The 23,684-nt window shown below is 47.1% G+C and overlaps 2 protein-coding genes across 4 annotated transcripts in view; both read left to right on the plus strand.

Annotated features, from left to right (window-relative positions):
• Positions 1-313: 313 nt before the first annotated feature.
• Positions 314-23,684, plus strand: part of BICD2 (BICD cargo adaptor 2) — a 158,916-nt gene continuing 135,545 nt past the window's right edge. For 2 of the 3 annotated variants that reach the window (XM_029050470.2, XM_029050471.2), the window contains exon 1: positions 316-986. In XM_029050470.2, coding sequence (XP_028906303.1) covers positions 747-986 — 240 coding nt within the window. In that variant the 5' untranslated portion in view covers positions 316-746. Of the gene's footprint in view, positions 987-23,684 lie in introns of all 3 variants that reach the window. The other variant, XM_029050469.2, reaches the window with a different exon arrangement.
• On the plus strand, positions 14,982-15,635 carry LOC100088063 (twinkle protein, mitochondrial-like). The gene has a single exon (XM_039910139.1). It carries the CDS (start codon positions 14,982-14,984, stop codon positions 15,546-15,548), a length of 567 nt encoding a protein of 188 aa, XP_039766073.1. The 3' UTR covers positions 15,549-15,635.

The following is a 23,684-nucleotide window of genomic DNA, read 5'->3' on the forward strand; positions in this document are numbered from 1 at the left end:
GCTTGGGAATGCTAGTATTTCGAGGCCGGAAAAGGAAAACAAACAGAACGGCATTCACGGATGGGGGGGGGGGGGGGGGGGGGGGGGGGGAATCGGGACACGGTGAAACCTCATAGGTCCGGCGATACAAAGGGGAAGAGCCACTCTTCTCCAGCGGGTCTGACCAATCATAGCCTTTCCCAGAGGGACCGCCACACCCCATTCCAGCCTCGCCCAGTGGAAATGGGTGGGGCGGGGCGGAATGGGATGGGAAGGGGAGGAAAGGAAAAGCAGCGGCGTCTGGGTCTTCTGGGGTTTGTAGTTCTCGATACCGGGAAGGGGTGGGAAGCCGGACTACAGCCCCTACAATCCTTATGGGCAGACTGAGCGACGGTGGCGTGCCTGGTGAATGAGTTCACTGCGGTGCTGCCCTCCCAGTTTCATTCGAGCCAGGGCGGGCGGCGAGAAGACGCCTGCCAGAGGCGGGTGGGAGTGCCCAGCCAGCCGGGTAGGCGAGGCCAGAATGGTTTAACATCCAAAGCGAGAGCAGCGGAGTAGAGGAAGCTCCCGATCAGGGTTCAGGGGACCGGGGCAGAACCCACCCCTCCGATTCATGGCCAACAGGGGCGGCTGGGGAACCCCATCTGGTGCCAGCCGGCGGCCGGGATGGGAGGCGGCAGCTGCTGAGGTGTAACCGGGCGCCGTGCAGCGTGTCTTCCCCACCGCCCCCTGCCTCTCTTCCCAAAGCGTTCGATCTCTCCCCAGCCATGTCGGGGGCCACGGAGGAGGAGGAGTACACCAAACTGGTGATGGAATCGCAGCCCGAGTGGCTGCGGAGCGAGGTCAAGCGGCTCTTCCACGAACTAAGCGAGACCACCCGCGAGAAGATCCAGGCGGCCGAGTATGGGCTGGCGGTGCTGGAGGAGAAGCAGCAGCTCAAGCAGCAGTATGAGGAACTGGAGGTTGAATACGAGACCATCCGCAGCGAGATGGAGCAGCTCAAGGAGGTAACCGTCCTTTCGTTCGGGTTTCCCCTGTTATACTCATCATTCCCCCTCCTCCTCCCTTCCGTACACGTGTGCAGCATCTTCGCCCCCCCGGCCAACATGTCAGGAAGAGAGGAGGGGGACAGGCTGCGGCATTGTGGCCGGCTCTTGGCCCGGAGAGGGGCTCCGGGGGCTTAGAGATCAGGCTTGCCATCTGGAGCTCTCGGTCCGGGGAGAAGCGGGGATACTGAGGAGGCTGGTCCTGCTCCTCCTTTCACCCCTTGGATGACAAGGGGTCTTCGGATCGATCGGCCCCTCCCTTAAACCGGTCTCCTCTTGCCCCCACCCACTTCCTCCGCTTCCCGGTGCAGTGCGGTGCGGTGCACGGCTAGGGCCGACTGCAACATTGTTCTTGTCTGTCCGTCTCCCCCGATTAGACTGTGAGCCCGTCAAGCGGCAGGGACTGTCTCTATCTGTTGCCGACTTGTTCATTCCAAGCGCTTAGTACAGTGCTCTGCACATAGTAAGCGCTCAATAAATACTATTGAATGAATGAATGAACCTCCGCCGCCCACTTCCCCCGTAGGGGTTCGGGGAACGCTCTTAAAAATGGTAGTTGGGGAGACATGCCAGTGGTCAGTCTGGGGGAGAGCAGAAATGTGACCTGGAGTGTACCTCCATTTTTTTTTTTCAAGGAGGGATCGGTGGCCCCAGAGAAGACTCTCAGGTTTCTTGAAAGTCCGAACGGAGAGGGACCACTGACCACATGCATCTTACCATAAGAGGCTTTCTACTCGGAGGGACCTTCCCCTAGAATAACCCTCTTCCACTCTCACTGTTAGCACAGGGCTTAGACAGCAGAGACGTTCCCCTCGGGGAAGAGACTTTAGCCTCTGGACTCAGTTGAAAAATGACCAGCCCTGGGGTGGGTGGGGGCTTGGGAGATGGGGGGTGCGTAAGTAAGGCGCAAGGAAAGCAACCAGGTTGGAACTGAAAGACGTGTGCAGTTTTGGTCCAGGTTGCTATAACCAATAATAATCATGTATTTGTCAAGCGCTTGCTATGTGCCAAACTCTGTACTGAGCACTGGGGTAGATGCAAGCTAGGTAGGTTTGGACACAGTCCCTTATCCACTTGGGGCTCACAGTCAAGGGGGAGGGAGAGCAGCTATTTAAATCTCATTTTACAGATGAGGAAGCTGAGGCATGGTGAAATGACTTGCCCAAGGTCACACAGCAGGTAAGTGACAGAGCCAAGAGTAGAACCCAGGTCACCTGACAGGTCACCTGACAGGTCACCCCTGCTCTTTCCTCTAGGCCACACTACTTCAATCAATCAGTAATCTTTATTGAGCACTTACCACGGGCAGAGCACTGTACTAAGTGCTTGAGAGAGTACAATCCAACAGAGTTAGAAACGTTCCCTGCTCACAAGGAGCTTTCAATGTAGAGGCGAGTGATTTTTCTGAGACGTGGTGTTTCTGAACCTGCATAGCCACTTCTTGAGAGTCTAAGCCTTATAGTATCCAGGCCTTGAGTGGTGGTGGTAGGGGGTTGGATTCTAGTCTCCATGCTGATAGTGCATGCAGGACACAGGAGAAGGTGACAGATCTCATCTTAAAGACATCTGGATTTGTGAACAGTTCCACATTTAAAGGGAGTAATCAATCAGTGCCATTTATTGAGCATTTACTGTGTGCAGAGCACTATATTCAGTGCTTAGGAGAGCATTAATAAAACAGTTGGTAGTCACTTTCCTGCCCTTGATGAGCTTATAGTCTACAGGACTAATCATGTGGTGTTCAGCTGGATCAGATTTGCCTGGCATTTTTTTTTTACTCTAATTGGTCAGACTTAATACAATGTTCACGTATTTGTCAGACACTCTCCCAAATCCATGAGTTATGTGGGTGAGTGAACAGGACAGAAAGGAGTCCAGACCAAATTTGCAAGAATAAATGCTAGACTTATGTTCTTATATTTGACATGAGTATTTCCCAAGAATGAGACATCTTGAAAAAGGATTTGTTTCAATTGGGTACTTTTCCCCTATAGAAAATGAAGTGATAAGTATTGATTGCAAGATGATCTGACTCTGCAAATCTGAGTTGTATTTCTCCTGGTATTCTTAGTTTCGGTGCCATTAATTTCTATTCCATTGAACTAAAGTGCCTAGGGAAGAGGCCTACTCCATAATAATGAATGTGGTGCAGTCTTGGCTCATTTAAGAAGAGGGAGGGGCATCAGGGAACTAGGCAATTGTTTTAGGAGTTAATGGAAGTGGCCTGTGTCTGACTTTCCAAAGTTTCTAACCCGTTTGGGTAGGTCTTTGTGGTCCATTGCATACTGACTGTAGTAAAAGGTTTGTCTCCATTTTCCACAGATCAAGAAATATACATTTTCATAAGAATTCTGCTTCAGCTAGTAATTAGTAGTTGGGAGGTTGAAGAGTGGGATTCCTGTGTCTCGCTGATTTCTTTTGGAAACCTAAGACATTGCTATTTTAAGAGAGGGAGTATGTGTGGTCTGCTGTTTAGTTTTAGAGAAGTCATGCCTGTGGCTTAGGTTGCCTCATTGCCCATAGACTCTGTGGCCTGGAACTTGTTGTATTGTTTGGCAATAAATGCTCCTTTTACTCTACCCTAACCTGAGTGACACTCATTTGACTTAAACAATTGCCTGGCTACTCCCTTCTTATAAACAAGATGGAAAAGCACAGAAAATATGCCAAGCTTGGATTCTGTATTTCACTAATGGCAGAGTAAAGTTGAAGAAAAAATAGCCCCCAAATAGCCATCACTGCCCAAGGTGTCCTATTCCTTTTCCCAGAATTGTTAATGGTTCTAGGCCTCTTGGAACACCCAAGAAGTGAATTGATAAGCTGACTCATCCTGAACACTTGATATTTTTAGGTTAATATGCATTAAGCTGGTTACCTTCATTGTTGGTGATCCTGTCATGCCAAGTACACTCATGCCATAAGGTGGGTATCAATCAATCATATTTACTGAGCACTTGCTGCATGGAGACTACTGTACTAAGCTCTTGGGAGAGTACATTACAACAGAAGTTAGATGCATTCCCTGACCACAACGAGCATACAGTCTAGGGGGGAGACAAGTGCTGAAACAAATTATGGATGTGTACATAGATGCTGTGGGTCTGAGGATGGGGTGAATATCCAGTACAAAGGCGATGTAGAAGGGAGAGGGAGTTAGGGAAATGAAGGCTTAGTTGGGGAAGGTCCCTTGGAGGAGATGAGATTTTAATAAGGCTTTGAAGGAGGGGGGAGTGTTGGTCTGTCATTTATGAAGGAGGAGAGAGTTCCAGTGCATTAGTTGTATTTGTTGAGCACTGTACTAAGTGCTTGTGAGAGTACAACCTAAGAGTTCTTAGATTTGTTCCTGCTCACAAGGAGCTTAGTCTAAAGGGGCAGACAGATGAAATTAGATATGTACATAAATGCTATGGGACCGAGAGTGGGGTAACTATCAAGTGCTTAGCGAGTACAGATCCAAGTGTAAGGGCAACACAGAAGGGAGAGTAGAAGGGGACCCAGAAATGTGCCTTGGGAGAATCTCACAGTTAGAGGGTGGGAGGCAGAGGAGGAGTGTGCAAAAGACTGAGAATGAGTGACTGGACAGATAGGAAGAAAACCAGAAGAGGTGGATGTCTGAAACCAAGGTTAGATCATTTTTGTAGGAGAAGGTAGTGGTCCATAGTGTCCAAGGCAGTTGAAAGGTTGGGGAGGATTAAGCTGGAGTAGAGGCTGTTGGATTTGACACTGTGAATTTTGGTACTCTAGACTGTAAACTCATTATGGGCAGGGAATGTGTTTGTTTACTGTTATATTGTACTCTCCCAAGTGCTTAGTACAATGCTGCACACAGTAAGCACTCAGTAAATACAATTGACTGACTAGAACATGGTTAGGGAATTAGGAAACATTTTGTCTGACAACGTGAGTCTATTTGGGTGTGTTGCGTGCAGTACCAAAAGGAATGGTTTGTGTGTACATGCATGGTATCAAAATAGGTGAGTATTACAGTGCAAGTTTTCTATAACAAGGGGTTTTATGAGAGCACAAGCCCCACATTATAGGAGGACTGAGTGTGTGTGGCTTGTAGATGATACGAAGTAAATCGAGGAACTGGATTCAAGACATCTGTGGCCAGTTCAACTTAGTCATATAGAAAGTTGGCCTGAGTTTACCCCTATATAAACTAAGTTCGATCATCGTTAGTGTTTATTGAGCAGCTGCTGTGGGCAGAGCTCTATATTAGGAGCACGAGAGTACACAGTAAAAGTAGAAGACTGTAGACTGTGTTTGTTGTGGGCAGGGAACGTGTCTACCAATTCTGTATTGTACTCTCGCAAGCATTTAGTACAGTGCTCTGCATACAGTAAGTACTCAATAAATACCACTGGGGTTGATTGAAGACGCTGTCCCCGCCCTTGAGGAGCAATGGTAAAGACAAGGCAGACACAGGTAGGATACATAAAATGGGAACAAGTGGTAACAACCAAAGTAAGGAAAAAAGAAATGAATGAACTGATGTACACTTAAGTGCTAAGAAAAGATTGGGATGGCTTGATTATGGAAGTGAATATCAGTTCATTCATTCATTCAATAGTATTTATTGAGCGCTTACTATGTGCAGAGCACTGTACTAAGCGCTTGGAATGTACAAATTGGCAACAGATAGAGACAGTCCCTGCCCTTTGACAGGCTTACAGTCTAATCGGGGGAGACAGGCAGACAAGAACAATGGCAATAAATAGAGTCAAGGGGAAGAACATCTCATAAAAACAATGGCAAATAAATAGAATCAGGGTGATGTACATCTCATTAAACAAAATAAATAGGGTGATGAAGATATATACAGTTGAGCGGATGAGTACAGTACTGAGGGGGTGGGACGGGAGAGGGGGAGGAGAGGGAAAGGGGGGTGAAGAGGGTTTAGCTGTGGAGAGGTGACCGGGGGGGTAGAGGGAGCAGAGGGAAAAAGGGGGGAGCTCAGTCTGGGAAGGCCTCTTGGAGGAGGTGAGCTTTAAGTAGGGATTTGAAGAGGGGAAGAGAATTAGATTGTCGGAGGTGAGGAGGGAGGGCATTCCAGGACCGCGGGAGGATGTGGCCCAGGGGTTGACGTTGGGATAGGCGAGACCGAGGGACGATGAGGAGGTGGGTGGCAGAGGAGCGGAGCGTACGGGGTGGACAGTGGAAAGAGAGAAGGGAAGAGAGGTAGGAAGGGGCAAGGTGATGGAGAGCCTTGAAGCCTAGAGTGAGGAGTTTTTGTTTTGAGCGGAGGTTGATAGGCAACCATTGGAGGTGTTTAAGAAGGGGAGTGTCATGCCCAGAACGTTTTTGCAGGAAGATAAGCCGGGCAGCGGAGTGAAGAATAGACTGGAGCGGGGCGAGAGAGGAGGAAGGGAGATCAGAGAGAAGGCTGACACAGTAGTCTAGCCGGGATATTACGAGAGCCCATAGCAGTAAGGTAGCCATTTGGGTGGAGAGGAAAGGGCAGATCTCGGCAATATTGTAAAGGTGAGACCGGCAGGTCTTGGTAATGGATAGGATGTGTGGGGTGAATGAGAGAGATGAGTCAAAGATGACACCGAGGTTGCGGGCCTCAGAGACGGGAAGGATGGTCGTGCCATCCACGGTGATAGGGAAGTCTGGGAGAGGACCGGGCTTGGGAGGGAAGATGAGGAGCTCAGTCTTGCTCATGTTGAGTTTTAGGTGGCGGGCAGACATCCAGGTGGAAACGTCCTGGAGGCAGGAGGAGATGCGAGCCTGAAGGGAGGGGGAGAGGACAGGGGCAGAGATGTAGATCTGCGTGTCATCTGTGTAAAGATGGTAGTCGAAGCCGTGAGAGCGAATGAGTTCACCAAGGGAGTGAGTGTAAATGGAGAACAGAAGAGGGCCAAGAACTGACCCCTGAGGAACTCGAACAGTTAAAGGATGGGAGGGGGAGGGAGGCGCCTGCGAAGGAGAAGGAGACCGAGAATGACCGGCCAGAGAGATAAGAGGAGAACCAGGAGAGGACGGAGTTTGTGAAGCCAAGGTGAGATAAGGTGTGGAGGAGGAGGAGATGGTCGACAGTGTCAAAGGCAGCAGAGAGGTCAAGGAGGATTAGAATGGAGTAGGAGCCATGGGATTTGGCAAGAAGGAGGTCATGGGTGACCTTTGAGAGAGCAGTCTCGGTAGAGTGGAGGGGACGGAAGCCAGATTGGAGGGGGTACAGAAGAGAATGGGAGTTAGGGAATTCTAAGCAGCGAGTGTAGATGACTCGTTCTAGGATTTTGGAAAGGAAGGGTAGTAGAGAGATAGGGCGATAACTGGAAGGGGAAGTGGGGTCGAGAGCGGGTTTTTTTAGGATGGAGGAGACGTGGGCATGTTTGAAGGCAGCGGGGAAGGAGCCATTGGAGATTGAGTGGTTAAAGATAGAAGTTAAGGAAAGGAGGAGGGCAGGGGCGATGTTTTTTATAAGGTGAGCGGGAATGGGGTCCGAGGCGCAGGTGGAGGGGGTGGTACTTGCGAGGAGGGAGGAGATCTCCTCTGAGGATACTGCAGGGAAGGATGGGAAAGTAGGGGAGAGGGTTGGTGGGGGGGATAGGAGAGGGGGAGGGGTGAGTTTGGGGAGCTCAGACCTGATTGTGTTGATTTTTGTAGTGGGTGGCCAGATCATTGGGGGGTAAGAGATGGGGGAGGGGGAGGAACAGGGGGCCTAAGGAGAGAGTTAAAGGTCTGGAACAATTAGCAGGGGTGACGGGCATGGATGTCAATGAGGGAGGAGAAGTTTTGCCTGGTGGAGGAGAGGGCAGAGTTAAGGCAGGAAAGGATAAATTTGAAATGTATGAGGTCGGCTTGGTGCTTGGACTTTCGCCAGCAGCGCTCGGCAGCTCGAGCATAGGAGCGTAGGAGGCGGACAGAGGAGGTGATCCAGGGCTGTGGGTTAGTGGAGCGAGAGCGGCGGAGGGAAAGGGGGTGAGAGAGTTGAGATGAGTAGAGAGGGTGGAGTTGAGAGCGGAGACCTGATCATCAAGAGTGGGAAGTGAGGACAGGGCGGCAAGGTGGGGAGAGGGGAATGCCTTACAGAGACAGTAGAGGGCTTTGAAGAGAGGACGAAATGTGCTTTGATAGATTTGAGGGTAGAATTGTGATGCCATATTCAATCACATGCTTCCCATATTTTCCCACATGATGCAATGGTCGTATCAATGCAGTTTTCCTCCTCTTTCTCGATGGATGGATGCAATATTGTACAGGGTACTGCTTGGGCAGGAGAATTCATAACTGTGCTGTTCGTTAGACACTTACTAAACGTCTAGCACTGTGCTAGCCCTGAGGTAGATATAAGGTAAGCAGATCTGAATTCAGTGACAGCTTTCAGCCCTATATTGTTAATGAACCTTCCTCTCCATTTTAATGGCCACCACCTTGGTTCAGGCATGTCATACCCTGGTCTTCTTGAAGGCACATCTCCTCTAAGAGGCCTTCCCTGACCAAGCCGCCCTTTCCTCTTCTCCCAACTCCCTTCTGCATCTCCCTGACTTGCTCCCTTTATTCACCATCCCCCCTCTGAGCCCCACAGCTCCTATGCACATATCTGTAATTTTAATTATATTAATGTCTGTCTCCCTCTCTAGAGTGTAAGCTTGTTGTGGGCAGGGAATGTGTCTTGTATTTTCCCAAACGCTAAGTACAGTACTCTGCACACAGTAAGCACTCAATAAATACGATTGACTGGCTTGACTACCCAAAAACCTGGACCAATCATTTCTGGAGCACTATTGTTATTATTATTATTATTTATTATTATACTTGTTTAGCACTTACTATGTGCCAAGAACTGTACTAAGCACTGGGGTAGATTCAAGATAATAAGATTGAACATGTTCCCTGGCCCACACAGGGCTCTCAGTCTAAGTAGGAGAGTGTAGGATTTAATCCCCATTTACAGTTGAAACTGAGGCACAGAGAAGTTAAGTGACTTGCCCAAGGTTACAGAGCAGGCAAATGGCAGACCTGGGATTAGAACCCAGATCATCTAATTCCTAGGCCTGTGCTTTTTTCCACTAGGCCACACCACTTCCCACTAACCTTGGTTTTCTTTTCTGGTTCTCTTCTTATCTCTCTGGTGGATCCTTCTCAGTCTCTTTCCCTGGGTCTTCCTCTGTTGTCAACCTAACTGTGGGTGTCCCTCAAGGCTATATTCTAGCTCCCCATCTCTTAATCTACCATCACTTCCTTGGGCAACTCATCTGTTCCCCTGACTCCAAGTAGCCCCTCTATAATAAATGACTCCCACATCTACCTTGTTAGCCCTGACTTCTCTTCTTTGCAATTGCATATTTCCTCCTGGCTCCAGGGTATCTGTAAATGGATATCCTGCCAACACCTGATGCTTAACATGTCCAAAATTGAACTCCTCATCTTCTCTCAAATCATCTCTTCCACACTTTCCCACCACAGTTGGCAATACCACCAATCCTTCCTGTCTCTCAAACCTATAATCTTGACATTATCCTCAGTTCCTCCTTCACGTTCAACCCCCACATCCAGTCTGTCACATTCAGTCTGTTGCCAAATTCTGTCAATTCTTCCTCCATAACATTTCCAGGATCTGTTTCTCTCCATCTCAGTGACCACTACACTGGTCCAGGTACTTGTCATATTCAGGTTTAACTGCTGCATCAACCTCTGGTCTCTTTCTTCTCCAGTCCATGTTTCACTCTGCTTCTCAAATCATTTTTCTAAAATGTCATCCTGGTCATGTCTCCCCACTCCTACAAAATCTCTAGTGGCTGCCCATTCCTCTTCTATCAGCTTTTAAAGCACTCAATCTGTTCTCTTTCTCCTCCCCCCACCCAGGGAACTCACAAAATGCTACTAGTACGTATCCACTCTCTTCTCCCACTATACCCTAGCTTGCATTCCTCCTTCCTCTCAAATTAACCCATACTTCCTGTGCATTGTTTTGACACTTTCACTGCTGACCTCCTGTTCACCCCTGCCTTCCTTCATGCCAGACCATAGCTATCCCCATCTTCAAAGTCCTTCTGAAATAGCATCTTCTTCAGGAGGCCTTCCTAGATTAGTTTTTCTGCTACCACCACAGCACTCCAGCCCCAGTTACACACTTAAGCACCTCTCTCTAACAGTTTCATACATATTGACTTACGGTACTAAGCCACACTCATTTTACGTATCTGTTTTTCCTGTCTCTTCTATCTATAATTTTTTTCTGTCTACCCCACAAAACTTTAAGCCCTTCGAGGGAAGGGATCTAACTCTATTGTACTCTTCTTAGTACAATGCTTTGCCCAAAGTAAGGTATTCAATAAATACCACCAAATGATTGTTGACTGTGTTGGATTTCCTTGGTGTGGGGTGGTACATTACTGGTCTTCTAAAGATTTGTTTAAGATGAGTCGATTTAATCTTTTGCATGACGTACTTTTGAGTCAAGAATGCTGTTAGAGTACTTCTGGGGTGACTTGTCAGAATTTTTGAGGATGTGTGTAGTCTGTTCCTCTGAGATGACCTCTTGGTGGAACAAAAGTACAAGCTTTCCAGCTTTTTTGTTGTGTGGCTGCATAAACCACATGAAAAATAAAGGATCTATAGGCAATCCTTCTTCATTTTGTGGGGGATGGGGCAGGGCATAGGGGATAGAGCATGGGCCTGGGAGTCAGAAGGTCAAGGATTCTAATCCTGGCTCCACCACTTGTCTGCTGTGTGACCTTGGGCAAGTCACTTCACTTTTCTGTGCCTGTTACCTCATCTGTAAAATGGGGATCGAGACTGTGAACCCCACAGGGGACAGGGACTGTGTCCAACCTGATTAGCTTGTATCCACCCCAGCACTTTGTACAGTAAGCACATAGCAAGCGCTTAACAAATACCATAATTATTATTATGATTGGAAATGGTTTGGAGTTGAGCACAGTGCCACTAATTCTCATTTGACTGGCCATACCATCATAGAGTAATCTTCAGGTCTGGTGAACTTCTCAGGGCAGCTAAACTTGTTTATTAGCTACCAAAGGTTGATATGAAATGTTTCTGGAAGAGGAGGAAATACAGCTCAGAGGCCTTGTTACTGACTTTTGCACTCTTTTATATCTGTCTGCTCTGTAATTATCATATCTAGTAAGCAATGTTACAGCATAAAAGTATTGGCTCTGTGCTTGCTGCAGTACAGTTGTGCTGGGCTAGTCAGGTGCAAAGAATGGATGACAGCAAAGATACCAAAGCAGCTGCTGTATGGTGAGCAGAAGTGGGACAACCACACTTCAAGTAAACAAGATAAATGCTCTGAGGACATGCTGAACTGCTGGTCACACCTTAGGCTTGCCAAATCCTCATGTTAAACTAATCTGTGCTTCGTTGTTTAAAAAAAAAAAAAGACTTATTCATCATACTATGAAATATTATCGGTGTATATCAGATAACCAGATCCGTCCATTTAAATTGGCCAAGTTAAGATTTGATTAAATATTTGTTTAGAGGAACAGAGTTGGATACCTCCCTTGTTACATTGTGGGTGCCTGTAAAGGAGCAGGTTTGGGGGGTCAGTGGTATTCCAGGAATGCTTTGAAGTCTACATTTAAGGAACTGAATAGAAAATAACCAGGTACTAGAAACCAATGCTGACTTGACCTGCCAAATGTTGCAGTAACTTGGTCTCCTCTAAGAAGATTTTATTAACAGTAATTGAATTACCACAGTGTTAACCCAGGGAATTTGCACATTAGGGGAAGGAGATGCTTGAGTATAGAAATTTTATTTCCCCTCAAAGCGTTTGTTTCAGTATAAATTCTGGTCACTGAAAAAAATCAATGATATTTGTTCACTTACTGTGTTCAGAGCACTGTACTAAGCTCTTGGGAGAGTATAATATGAAAGAGTTGGTGTAGACGATACCATGCCCACAAAATGACAGATTAGGGGAAAAAGGCAGCCAAAATTTCAGAAGGCCATTGTGGCTCTGATTGTTTGCTAAAGGTGGTAAAAATATATAGAGTAGAAGAGACTGCATTTCATTGCATGGTTTACATTCTCTGGATTAATCTTTAATGTTGAAAAAAACAATTCTGGACTAACCTTGAGAGTGTTGCCAGAGCCTAGCTACAAATGACCTCCATCAGTGAAATAGTTACCACCATCGTTAAAGTAAAACAGATTATTCTTTGCAATTCTGAGCACTTCACCAGCAGAAAGTCAAGAATACTCATTATATACCCACAAGAGGAGGGACCACCTCTGGCATATCCATTCCCAGAAAGAGAAACAGAACTCATGCCTGCGTTCATAGGGTATGAGAAGTCGAGCTGGGACAGGTTGTGAAGATTCTTGCTCTTGCACTTGGATTTGCACCCTTTATTCATTCCCTCCCTCAGCTCCATAGCTGGGACAGGTTGTGAAGATTCTTGCTCTTGCACTTGGATTTGTGCCCTTTATTCACTCCCTCCCTCAACTCCATAGCACTATGTACATATCCATAATTTATTTTTGTTAATGCCTTTATCCCTCTTTAGACTCTAAGTTTGTTATGGGCAGGGAACTTGCCTGCCAACTCAGTTGCATCCTCTTGAACGTTTACAGTGCTTTGCACATAATAAATGCTCAATAAATACTATTGATTGATTGGTTGAATCTTTGATTCCTGATTGTATCCATTTATTCTCCAAGGCAAGAGAACATTTAGGATTTTAAGAGATTCAGTCAGTGATTAGGCTACCAACAGAATCTTCTAGTTCCAATTTGTAGCCATTTATTCTACATAAGGCGAGAGAACATTTTGAATTTGAAGAGATTCGGTCAGTGTGATTAGGCCACCAATGTGAAATTATTGGTAGGCAGTGGACCCATCTGGAACTTGACAGTCTTATGGATACATGCTCACTGCGTGGGTAGGTTGCTTTGTTTTGGCCGAGGGACACATATTGACTTTGGGGCGGCGGGAGGGCTCTTTGGGAATTGAAGCTGTGATCAATTTTCCTAAACTGGATGTTGATGAGGACAGTGCAGAAAGGTCAGAGCACATGGTCAGAGATCCAAATTAGGGAAGTCCAGATTTGTTTAGCAGTCTTTATTATGTTTCCTTTCTTACGGGAAGTCTAAGATTTTGAAAACGAAAGTTCTGTAAGAATTATCTCAGTGGAGACTAAGAAGCTCAAATGCATGCCTTTTGGCTTGGAAAAATTGTTTTCTGGACTGCACATTAACCAATCAAGCAATCACATTTATTGAGTGCTTACTGTGTGCAGAGCACTGTACTAAGTGCTTGGGAAAGTACAGTGCAACAGAGTTGGTAGACACGTTCCCTGCCCACAGTGAGGTTACAGTCTAGAGGGGGAGACAGACATTAATATATAAATGAACTATGGTATGTCTAGAAATGCTGTGGGGATGAGGGAGGGGTGAATAAAGAGAGCAAATCCAAGTGCAGGGGAAATGTAGAAGGGAGTGGGAAAAGAGAAAATGAGGGCTTAGTCAGGGAAGGCCTCTTGGAGAAAATATACCTTCAATAAGACTTTGAAGCTGGGGAAAGTGATTGTCAGATATGAGGACAGAGGGTGTTCCAGGCCAGAGGCAGGAAGTGGGTGAGAGGTTGGTGGCGAGGTAGACAATAGTAATATCTTTATTACTGTACAGATAGTTGAATCAAGGAATTGGGCTTTTTCTATGACAACGAGGATTGCGCAGGGCTGGGCAGTCCTGGCTAGTGTAGCGGTCTGATTAAAGCATGAAACTTCCTGACTAGGTCAGGTCTCCATCAGCCCTTGGGAGAACTCTCATTTCATGAAGGCAGAGGGGCAAATCCTGAAAGATAGAATGTTGTGGAAAATCAGATGAACAGTGGCTTGACCTCACTCCCTCTCTCCCCTTTCTCACGTTTTGTTTTCCAAGACAAAGCAACACTGCTGGTCATTGCCATCTTACATTTCCAACAGTCCCTGTGAGGAGTGAGAATTTGAGGAGGGGAAGGGGGAGTTTAATGAAAAACAGGAGTGTTCTGGAAATAATGGCTTTGGCGGTTCCTCTTCCCAGTGCCTGCTCAGTTCTAACTAATCTGCATCAGTGAAGGGCCAGAAGTCTCCTTCCAGAGATTGAGTCATTCTGCAGGCATGCATTTGTTTTCTTTACTCTCTTGGCAGAATGTAGGGGGTTGTTTGTGCAGAAAATGGTAGCTGAGCGATGGAGGCCTAGAACATGGATGGAGAAATATGATCTGGGAGGGATTTACGTTGCAAGTGACATGGAGCAGCCTTTTCCACTAAAGAGCCGATGACTTGAGCAAAAAAGCCAACTCGGCACAATATGCATTACTCTTTTGACAGAGCTATAGGTCACCCTAATGGCGCACTTCTGTGCATGTTAATATAACATCTGTTTTTAAGTGAACAGGACAGCCATGCAGATTGTGTGGATGTTTTTAGTCTCCTCCTTAGCTTTTTTTTTTTTGATTGTCACCCTCCTTGTAGAAAAGGGATACTGGGATTCAGGTGAAGCCCCCATGTCATTCATTCATTCATTTAATTGCATTTATTAAGTGCTTACTGTGTGCAGAGCATTGTACTAAGCGCTTGGAAAGTACAATTCGGTAACAGAGACAATCCCTACCCAACAATGGGCTCACAGTCTAGAAGGGGTGTCTTTAGATGGTGTCTTCTGTGTCAAATCGGGGCCAGAAAGTTCTTTTTTCTGATCTAGTCCAGTTTTGTTCAATAAAGCTTGATCAGTTTATGGATTCAAATTGCTAGGAATGGTCAGTTTGGCTGTGATGTTGGGAAGTAAAAATGCGCCGGCTCCCAGACTACTGAGGCCTTTTCGTAGTCCTGGTTTGGGATGTTGACTAGGAGACCCAGTGGGGAAATGGTCAAGCGGTGGTTATGTTCAATGGAATAATAATAATGGTATAGATATACATATCAGAATGACTACAGATATGGCAGAAGATAGAACATTCTGGAGAAAATATGTCCATCAAGTCACTATGGTTTGGAAATGGCATATGATGATGATTTAATAAGCACTTACCCTGTGCCTGAACTTACCCTGAACATCAATACTGTGTTGGACACCATGCACCTTGCAGTCCACGTGCATGACATCTGCCACGTCATCATCGACAACCTGCAGTTGGTGATGGGACGGAGGCAGCGGTCGGCAGATAGGCTCACAACCCAGGACAACGTCATTGGGGCACTGAGGAAGTTCGCCACCGACAGCGGCTGCCACGTGACCGTGGTCGTCCGCCCCCATAAAGAGGACGACAAAAGAGAGCTGCAGGCAGACTCCATTTCTAGGTTGGCTGAGGTGGCAGACAACGTCCTCATCCTCCAGGACAGGAAGCTGGTAACGGCGCCAGGCAAGCGCTACCTGCAGGTGGCCAAGAACTGCTTTGATGGGGATTTGGGCACCTTCCCGCTGGAGTTCTGTAAGACCTCGTTGACCTTCTCCCCCCCAGTCAAGGGCAAGGCTCGGCCCAAGAAGGGGAAGGACGGCAACCATCTGGCCTCCCCCAAGGTCCTGGGGGCCAGAAAGGAGGAGGAGGCCCCAGAGGAGCTGTGAGGTCAGCTGTACCTGGATGCCACCGGCCACCCCACTACCACCCCAGCTAAGAGCTGGGGCATGAGGACAGGGAGCAGCAGGCTCTGGGATGGAGGGGTTGGTGTCTACCTGCCCCCCAGAGAGCAGCTCCATGGCACTCTTCGCTACCGGGGGGCAGGTCTCATCCTCGTCCTATTGGCCGTCTCCGGGTCCTCTGGCCTTGGGTGCCCTGGGGCGCCAGTATGACCCTGGACCTTGAGGGCAGGCATAGCATATCTGTCTGTCTGGACTGCAGTACTTGAACCTTCGGCCACGAGGTTGACTCAGCTGTGGGGGCTCGGGGCCGTGATCTCCGCCAGGCTGACCCCATGACACGGGTGCTGAGGGCTGGAGTAGGGGGAAGGTTTGCAGCTCCGTAGAGCAAGGAAGCAGGGGACAGGAGAGCAGGCGGGGAGGACAGCAGGTGGGAGTGACAGGCGGGGATGGAGGGGACTCTGAGCCGAGGGCCTGTGGTCCCCCATAACCCTCTAAACTGGAATGGGGGCTGGCAGGGCTGCAGCCAGTGAAGGGGAGGAAGAGGGTGTGACCAGTTGGCGGCAGCTTTGGGTCTGAGCCAGAAGCCACCCCACCCCCAGCAAGACAGGCCAGAGGCATCCATCCACTCCTGCTGGCACAAACGCTCAAAGCTTTTCAGGCCATTTTTGAAAAATGAATAGAGGAGACCTGGTCTCTTGGGTGCCCAGTGCAAACGAGAAAGGTCAGGGCACTGGGGGTATGGGGCAGGACCTTGTGCCCATGAAGTCAGCCTGGGCTACTTGGCCCTCCCTGCCCCTGCCCCTTCAGTCCTCCCTGCGGGGCTGAACACGGCTCCGAGGCCTTAGGGCCCTCCAGAGAGGAACCCACATTGATCTTTTTGGCAATTTTTGTGTTGAAAGAGTTGGGCTTTCAGCTTCCATTCATCTGTCCTCGGGTTTGGCCACCAGGAGTCATTTATTGCTTCAGTTGATTAAAAGCTTAAAACCTTAAACTTGAGGAGTATGGCCTAGTGGAAAAGGCACGGGTCTGGGTATCAGAGGACATGGGTTCTAATCCCAGCTCTGCCACTTGCCTGCTGGGTGACCCTGTGCCTCATTACTTCATCATAAAATGGGGATTAAGACTGAGCCCTAAATGGGACATGGACTATGTCCAACCTGTTTAGCCTTTTTTTTTTGTTGTTGTTGTTATTTCTTAATCATTCACTATACACCAGCACTTAGCATTTGGTGGGATCCAAATTTTTCTCTCTCCCTGTCCCACTTAAATTTACCAGCAGAAGCAGAATTCTCCATGGCCATTTTTGAACATTAGAAATAACTCTTCTTCCCCGCACTTCCTCTAGCCACCCACTCAACATTTTCCAGTGATTTGAATTTAGTGTCCAAACCACACGCTGCCGGGAAATTTTTCTTCCGGAGAAGCATCATGGTCTAGTGGAAGGAGCAGGGGCCTGGGAGTCAGGGGTTGCGGGTTCTTATCCCTGCTGTGCCGTGAGTCTGCTTAGGCAAGTCATTTAACTTCCCTGTGCCCCAGTTACCTCATCTGCAAAATGGGGCTCAATATTGCGAGCCCCCTTAGGGACAACCTGATTACCCTGTACCTACCCCACTCCTTAAAACAGTGCATGGCACTTAGTAAGTGCTTAAGAGATACCATTCTTAATATTAGACTGTGAGCCCCATGAGAGGCAGGGACCGTATCTAATTCCCACCTCTGTATTCCCTCCTAGCGCTTAGTCTTGATGATGTTGTCTTGTTTTGTTTTGTTCTGTTTTGCTTTGCCGTCTGTCTCCCCTGTTTAGACTGTGAGCCCGTTATGGGGCAGGGATTGTCTCTGTGTGTTGCCCAATTGTCCATTCCAAGCACTTAGTACAGTGCTCTGCACATAGTAAGCGCTTAATAAAATACCACTGAGTGAGTGAGAGTGAGAGTGTGCCAAACACTGTACTAAATTTTAGGATAAGTACAAGATAATCAGGTTGGACACAGTCCCCATCCCACTTGGGGCACACAGTCTAAGTAGGAGGAGGTAGTACTTAATCCCCATTTTACAGATGAGGAAAATGAGGCACAGAGAAGTGAAGTGACTTGCCCAAGGTTACACAGCAGGCAAGTGGCAGAGCAGGAATTAGAACTCAAGTCTCCTGACTCCCCCTGTTGACTTTAAGCTTCTTGTGGGCAGGGATCATGTCTGCCAACTCTATTGTACTCTCAATACAAGTACTTAGTACAGTCCTCTGCACACAGTAAGTGCTCAATAAATACCTTTATTGATTGGGTTGATTGTGTTCCAAGTTTGAAGTTCTTTAGCCTTTCCTTTGGCTTTGGCGTAGGACCTACCCTTCTAGGAAATCTTATATATGCCAGAATTTTCCATCCTCTTGGATGACAATCTGAAGAGTTGGATTTTTCACATTAGCTCCAAATCAATCTGTGGTATTTATCAAGCATTTACCATGTGCAAAGGTACTGTACTAAGTGGTTGGCAGAAGACAGTACAACAGAGTTGGTAGACACATTCCCTGCCCACAAGGAGCTCACAATATAAAGGGGAAGACGGATGTTCTACTCAGTTTGTTTCCCTCCCCCCATGCTTTCTTTTCTCCCTGTAACCCAGAGCAGCACCTTTTTAATCTTTATAGTATCTCTTCCAGGCCAGCTCTTCCTTGTTCCTCTCTCTTCTCTTCCCCAGCTGCAATATGAGACCATGAGGTAGAGACCTGCCTGACCACAAATTCCTAACCTAGTTTGGTTCTGGCTCACACCTGTCTCTCTCATTCATTCTCTCGTATTTATTGAGCGCTTGCTGTGTGCGGAGCACTATACTGAGTGCTTAGGAAAGTACAATACAACAATAAAGTCACATTCCCTGCCCACAATGAGTTTATAGTCTATAGAGGGGAGGCAGACATCAATACAAAATAAAATTACAGATTTTATGCAGAGCCCTATTATCATATTATCTAGGTCCAATCTGTGTAGTACTAGCTCACGTGTGCAGTGTTTAATGAGAATGTGCAGTTGTCCCAGTGGGCTGCTGGGATTTGTAGTTCCAGTTATCTGTGGGAATAATTGAGCACGTGTGAAAAGCCATAGCATGTGTGGTTGCCTCCGAGCCCTTGCCTCCCTACTGGTTTGAAAGTGCTGTGAAGCAGTTTGATGGGGTGGACAGTCATGACCTGAGCTCATTCAGTTTTGGGTTAGGATGCTGGCCCAATTTAGCCCCATTATGAAGACTCCTATCTTCCTGCCTCTTAGAACTTGCATATTTATACCCCTCCTCTGCACCTAGGTCTAAATGTATACTTGACTGAACATTCAATGTATCGATTCTGCTTCCGCTTCTTGTAAAAAAATTTTTGTTTGTCTCTTCCCATTAGAATGTAAGCTACCTCATTCATTCAATTGTATTTATTGAGCACTTACTATGTGCAGAGCACTGTTCTAAGTGCTTGGAATGTACAACTCAGCAGCAGATAGAGACACTCCCTGCCCAACAATGGGCTCACAGTCTAAACGGGAGACAGACAAAACAAACCAAAACAAATAGTCTGGCATCTATATCATCTAGATAAATAGAATCTTAGAGATATACACATCATTAAAATAGAGTAATAAATATATATAAATATGCACAAGTGCTGTGGGGAGGGGAAAGGGGAATGGGGAGGGGAGAAGGAGCAGAGGGAAAGGGAGGGCTCATTCTGGGAAGGCCTCCTGGAGGAGGTGAGCTCTCAGTAGGGCTTTAAAGAGGGGAAGAGAGTTAGGCGGATGTGAGGAGGGAGGGCATTCCAGGTCAGTGGTAGGACGTAGGCCAGAGGTCGGCGGGACAGGTGCGAACGAGGGACCGTGAGGAGGTTAGTGGCAGAGAAGCGGAGTGTACAGGGTGGGGTGTAGAAGGAGAGAGGGGAGGTGAGGTAGGGGGCTTGGTGATGGAGAGCTTTGAAGCCAAGAGTGAGGAGTTTTTGTTTCATGTGAAGGTTGATAGGCAACTACTGGAGGTTTTTGAGGAGGGGAGTGACATGCCCAGAGTGTTTCTGTAGAAAGATGATCTGGGCAGCAGAATGAAGAATAGACTGGAGCGGGAAGAGGCAGGAGGATGGGAGATCAGAGATGAGGCTGACACAGTAATCCAGTCGGGATATTATGAGAGCTTGTACCAGCAAGATAGCAGTTTGGATGGAGAGGAAAGGGCGGATCTTGGGGATCTTGTGAAGGTGAGACCGGCAGGCTTTGGTGATGGATTGGATGTCTGGAGTGAATGAGAGAGCAGAGTCAAGGATGACACCAAGGTTGTGGGTCTGTGAAATGGGAAGGATGGTAGTGCCGTCCACAGTGATGGGGAAGTCAGGGAGAGGACAGGGTTTGGGAGGGAAGATAGGGAGCTCAGTCTTGGACATGTAAGCAGGGAACAGGTTTTGTACTGTTGTTTTATTTTTCAATTGTTTAGTACAATGCATTGTAGTTAGATGCTCATTAAATATCATTTTTTCTAATGCTACCAACCTGTGCTTTCATAAAATGCAGAGTTCCTTCAAGACTGCATTTTAGGAAACTATATTCCATGTTGTTTGGCTGCTTCTGAGAGACCTTGTATATGTCCACCACTGCTTTTAGAGGCTTCCTGCTCTCAGGTTCTTAGTTGCCATGCAAACAGAGAAGTTAGTTGACTCTAAACAAAATGCCAGTTCTTATGAAATAGCCACGTTTTACTTTCGTGTATATTCATAACCTCCTACCATCTGGTTAATGCTGGAGTCCAGAGTATTTGAGTACTCAAGCGGGTGTTCTCTGAAAGATTTAATCTGAGTCAGGCTGTAGAATGTTCTGCATCACTTCATTTTGTTTTTTTGTTGTTGTCTTTGTTTTTTCCTTTTCTTTTTTGGGTCGAAGCTAGGTCAGTTGGAGAAACGTGTCCATAATACCCCAAGTGTTTCTGTTCTGTACCTTGTGGATCTTCACTATTCTTTGCTCTTCGTGTCTTGGCTTTATAATGATAAACATTCAATTTCAACTAAGAGAGGGTGCTTTGCCCAGTGTATGGGAAGGAAGAACTGGGATCTCTTAATCAAGGTTGTGGGGGGGTGGGGGGGAGGCTGCTTGCTCTGCGGTTCAGGTTAGGGAAGCAGCATGACCTAGTGGAAAGAGCATGGGTCTGGGAGTTGGAGGACCTGAGTTCTAATCCTGGCTCTGTCCCAGACCTGCTGTGGGACCTTGGGCAAGCCTCTTCACTTCTTTGTGCCTGTTACTTTGTAAAATGGGGATTAAGAATGTGAGCCCCATGTGGGACGTGGACTGTGTCCAACCTGATTATTTTGTATGTAACCCATTGTTTAATGCCTGGCACATAGTAAGTGCTTAAATACCATTTAAAAAAAAGCTAGTTATTACTTCTCTCTGACTGCACATTTGGGAGAGTATAGTTACAGTTTTCCTCTGAAAAATGTGTGATAATGACATTATCTCCCATATCAGTTAGCCACTGAAGCATGAATATAGGATGAGTTCTGGCTGAGCCCTGGTTCAGTACCTTTTTAGCCTCTCTGCTAACTAGAGGTCAGTGAGAGTGGAAAGTTCTGTACTGGCTACTGGTTCTGCCAGGCAGTTTTAATTTTTGCTCCCTTTTGCTGCTGAGGCATTTGTCTTCTGAGATTTTCCTTCTGCACTACAGAATGACTACCAATTGGGGATTTCCTTGAGCAAAAATCCCCAGGGTCCCCTTCTAGACACTGGGTCCCTATCATCTTCCTATCCCAATCAATCTAGCAATGGTATTCATTGAGGCCTTACTTTGGGCAGAGCACTGCACTAAGCTCTTGAGAGAGTACAATACAACAGATTTGGTAGATAGGTTCCCTGTCCACAAGGAGCTTACAGTCTAGAAGAGGGACTTATTCTCCTCTCTCTCCCCCAGACAGAACACGAGCCCAGAGGTCCAGGGAGTAGATGGAAGAATAAGAGGAAGGTGGAGTGACAGGGTCCCTGTGAGGTGATGAGGTCCCGTCCCTCAATTTTACAGATGAGGAAAGTGGGACCAGAGAGATTGTGACTTGCCCAAGTCACACAGCAGGCCAGGGCCAGAACCAGGACTAGAACCCCAAACTTCTGATTCCTAGTTCTGTGCCATTTCCACTAGTCCATAGAATATTCAGGTTTTCTATGTTGATGGTATCTAGGTGATCCATCTTTGCCAGGAGATCTGAATTATTTAAATAGTGTAGACACAGATCTTGAGTACTTTAACCCTAAATATCCATCTGCTAAGATCCATCCTACTCTCCGGACAGATGGTGAGGATCTTTTCTTTCTGCTCTTATTTCTGTTTTGATTGCCAGCCCAGGCTTCCCTCCATTCTGTTTGCTCCCAGGAATAATTAAATTCCTCACATCTCAGGACCTGAATTGTCAGCCAGTTAAAGGGAAAATAGGTGTCATTGAAACTGAACCTTGGTTATGAATGCTTCTTCTATTGTTAGAGGTTGTGTTGGCATCTTTGGGCAGTAAAAACCTATGTTATACCCTGGGTGTCGACAAACCTTGTTTGAGTGTGTACATGTGAAACTTGGATGTTGGGTTTTTTTCTGGATTGAATCTGATAGGGTTTAGTTTGATATTAAGAAGAGAGGATAAGGATGACAAGTTCAAAATAACTCCTGATATGTATCTTTAGTCTTTTTGCCATTGTTTTCCAGAAAAACAGCTCTTTCAAATGGAATGCCTCCTATTCTAAAGCAGATATAACTATTTACCTTAGCTCCATTTTAAGCAGACAGGAATAGTTAACTATTTAAACTTTTGAAGAGAGGGGAGAATTACATTTTTAGAAAAATGATCCAGGCAATAGACTGAAATATCGACTAGAGTTAGGGAGACCAGTATGAGGAGGCTGATGGATTAGCTGTGCCAGGATATGACAAGTGCCTAGGCCAGTGTGTTGGCCATTTGGATGAAGAAGAATGAATAGATCGTGGAAATTCATTCATTCAGTAGTATTTATTGAGCACTTACTATGTGCAGAGCACTGTACTAAGCGCTTGGAATGTACAATTTGGCAACAGATAGAGACAATCCCTGCCCATTGACGGGCTTACAGTCTGAGAAGCAGCGTGGCTCACTGGAAAGAGCATGGGCTTTGGAGTCAGAGGTCATGGGTTCGAACCCCAGCTCTGCCACTTGCCAGCTGTGTGACTTTGGGCAAGTCACTTAACTTCTCGGTGCCTCAGTTCCCTCATCTGTAAAATGGGGATTAAGACTGTGAGCCCCACGTGGGACAACCTGATTCCCCTGTGTCTACCCCAGCGCTTAGAACAGTGCTTGGCACATAGTAAGCGCTTAACAAATACCAACATTATTATTATTATTAATCGGGGGAGACAGACAAAAACAGTAGCAACAAAAAGAATCAAGGGGATGTACATCTCATTAACAAAATAAATAGGGTAATAAAAATATATACAAATGAGTGGACGAGCACAGTGCTGATGGGAGGGGAGAGGGGGAGGAGCAGAGGGAAAGGGGGGGAAAAGGGGACTTAGCTGAGGGGAGGTGAAGGGGGGGCAGAGAGGCAGCAGAGGGAGCAGAGGGAAAAGGGGAAGCTCAGTCTGGGAAGGCCTCTTGGAGGAGGTGAGCTCTCAGTAGGGCTTTGAAGAGGGGAAGAGAATTAGTTTGGCGGAGGTGAGGAGGGAGGGCATTCCAGGACAGCGGGAGGACATGGGCCAGGGGTCGACGGCGGGATAGGCGAGAACGGGGGATGGTGAGGAGGTGGGCGGCAGAGGAGCGGAACCTACGGTAGGAGAGGGCAAGGTGATGGAGAGCCTTGAAGCCTAGAGTGAGAAGTTTTTGTTTCGTGTGGAGGTTGATAGGCAACCACTGTATGTATTTAAGAAGGGGAGTGACATGCCCAGAGCATTTCTGCAAGAAGATGAGCCGGGCAGCGGAATGAAGAATAGACTGGAGCGGGGAGAGATAGGAGGAAGGGAGATCAGAGAGAAGGCTGACACAGTAATCCAGCCGGGATATTATGAGAGCCTGTACCAGTAAGATATCCATTTGGGTGGAGAGGAAAGGGCGGATCTTGGCGATATTATAAAGGTGAGACGGGCAGGTCTTGGTGACGGATT

The sequence above is a fragment of the Ornithorhynchus anatinus genome, chromosome X1 (assembly GCF_004115215.2).
Source record: "Ornithorhynchus anatinus isolate Pmale09 chromosome X1, mOrnAna1.pri.v4, whole genome shotgun sequence".
In the NCBI taxonomy this organism is placed as follows: Eukaryota; Metazoa; Chordata; class Mammalia; order Monotremata; family Ornithorhynchidae; genus Ornithorhynchus; species Ornithorhynchus anatinus.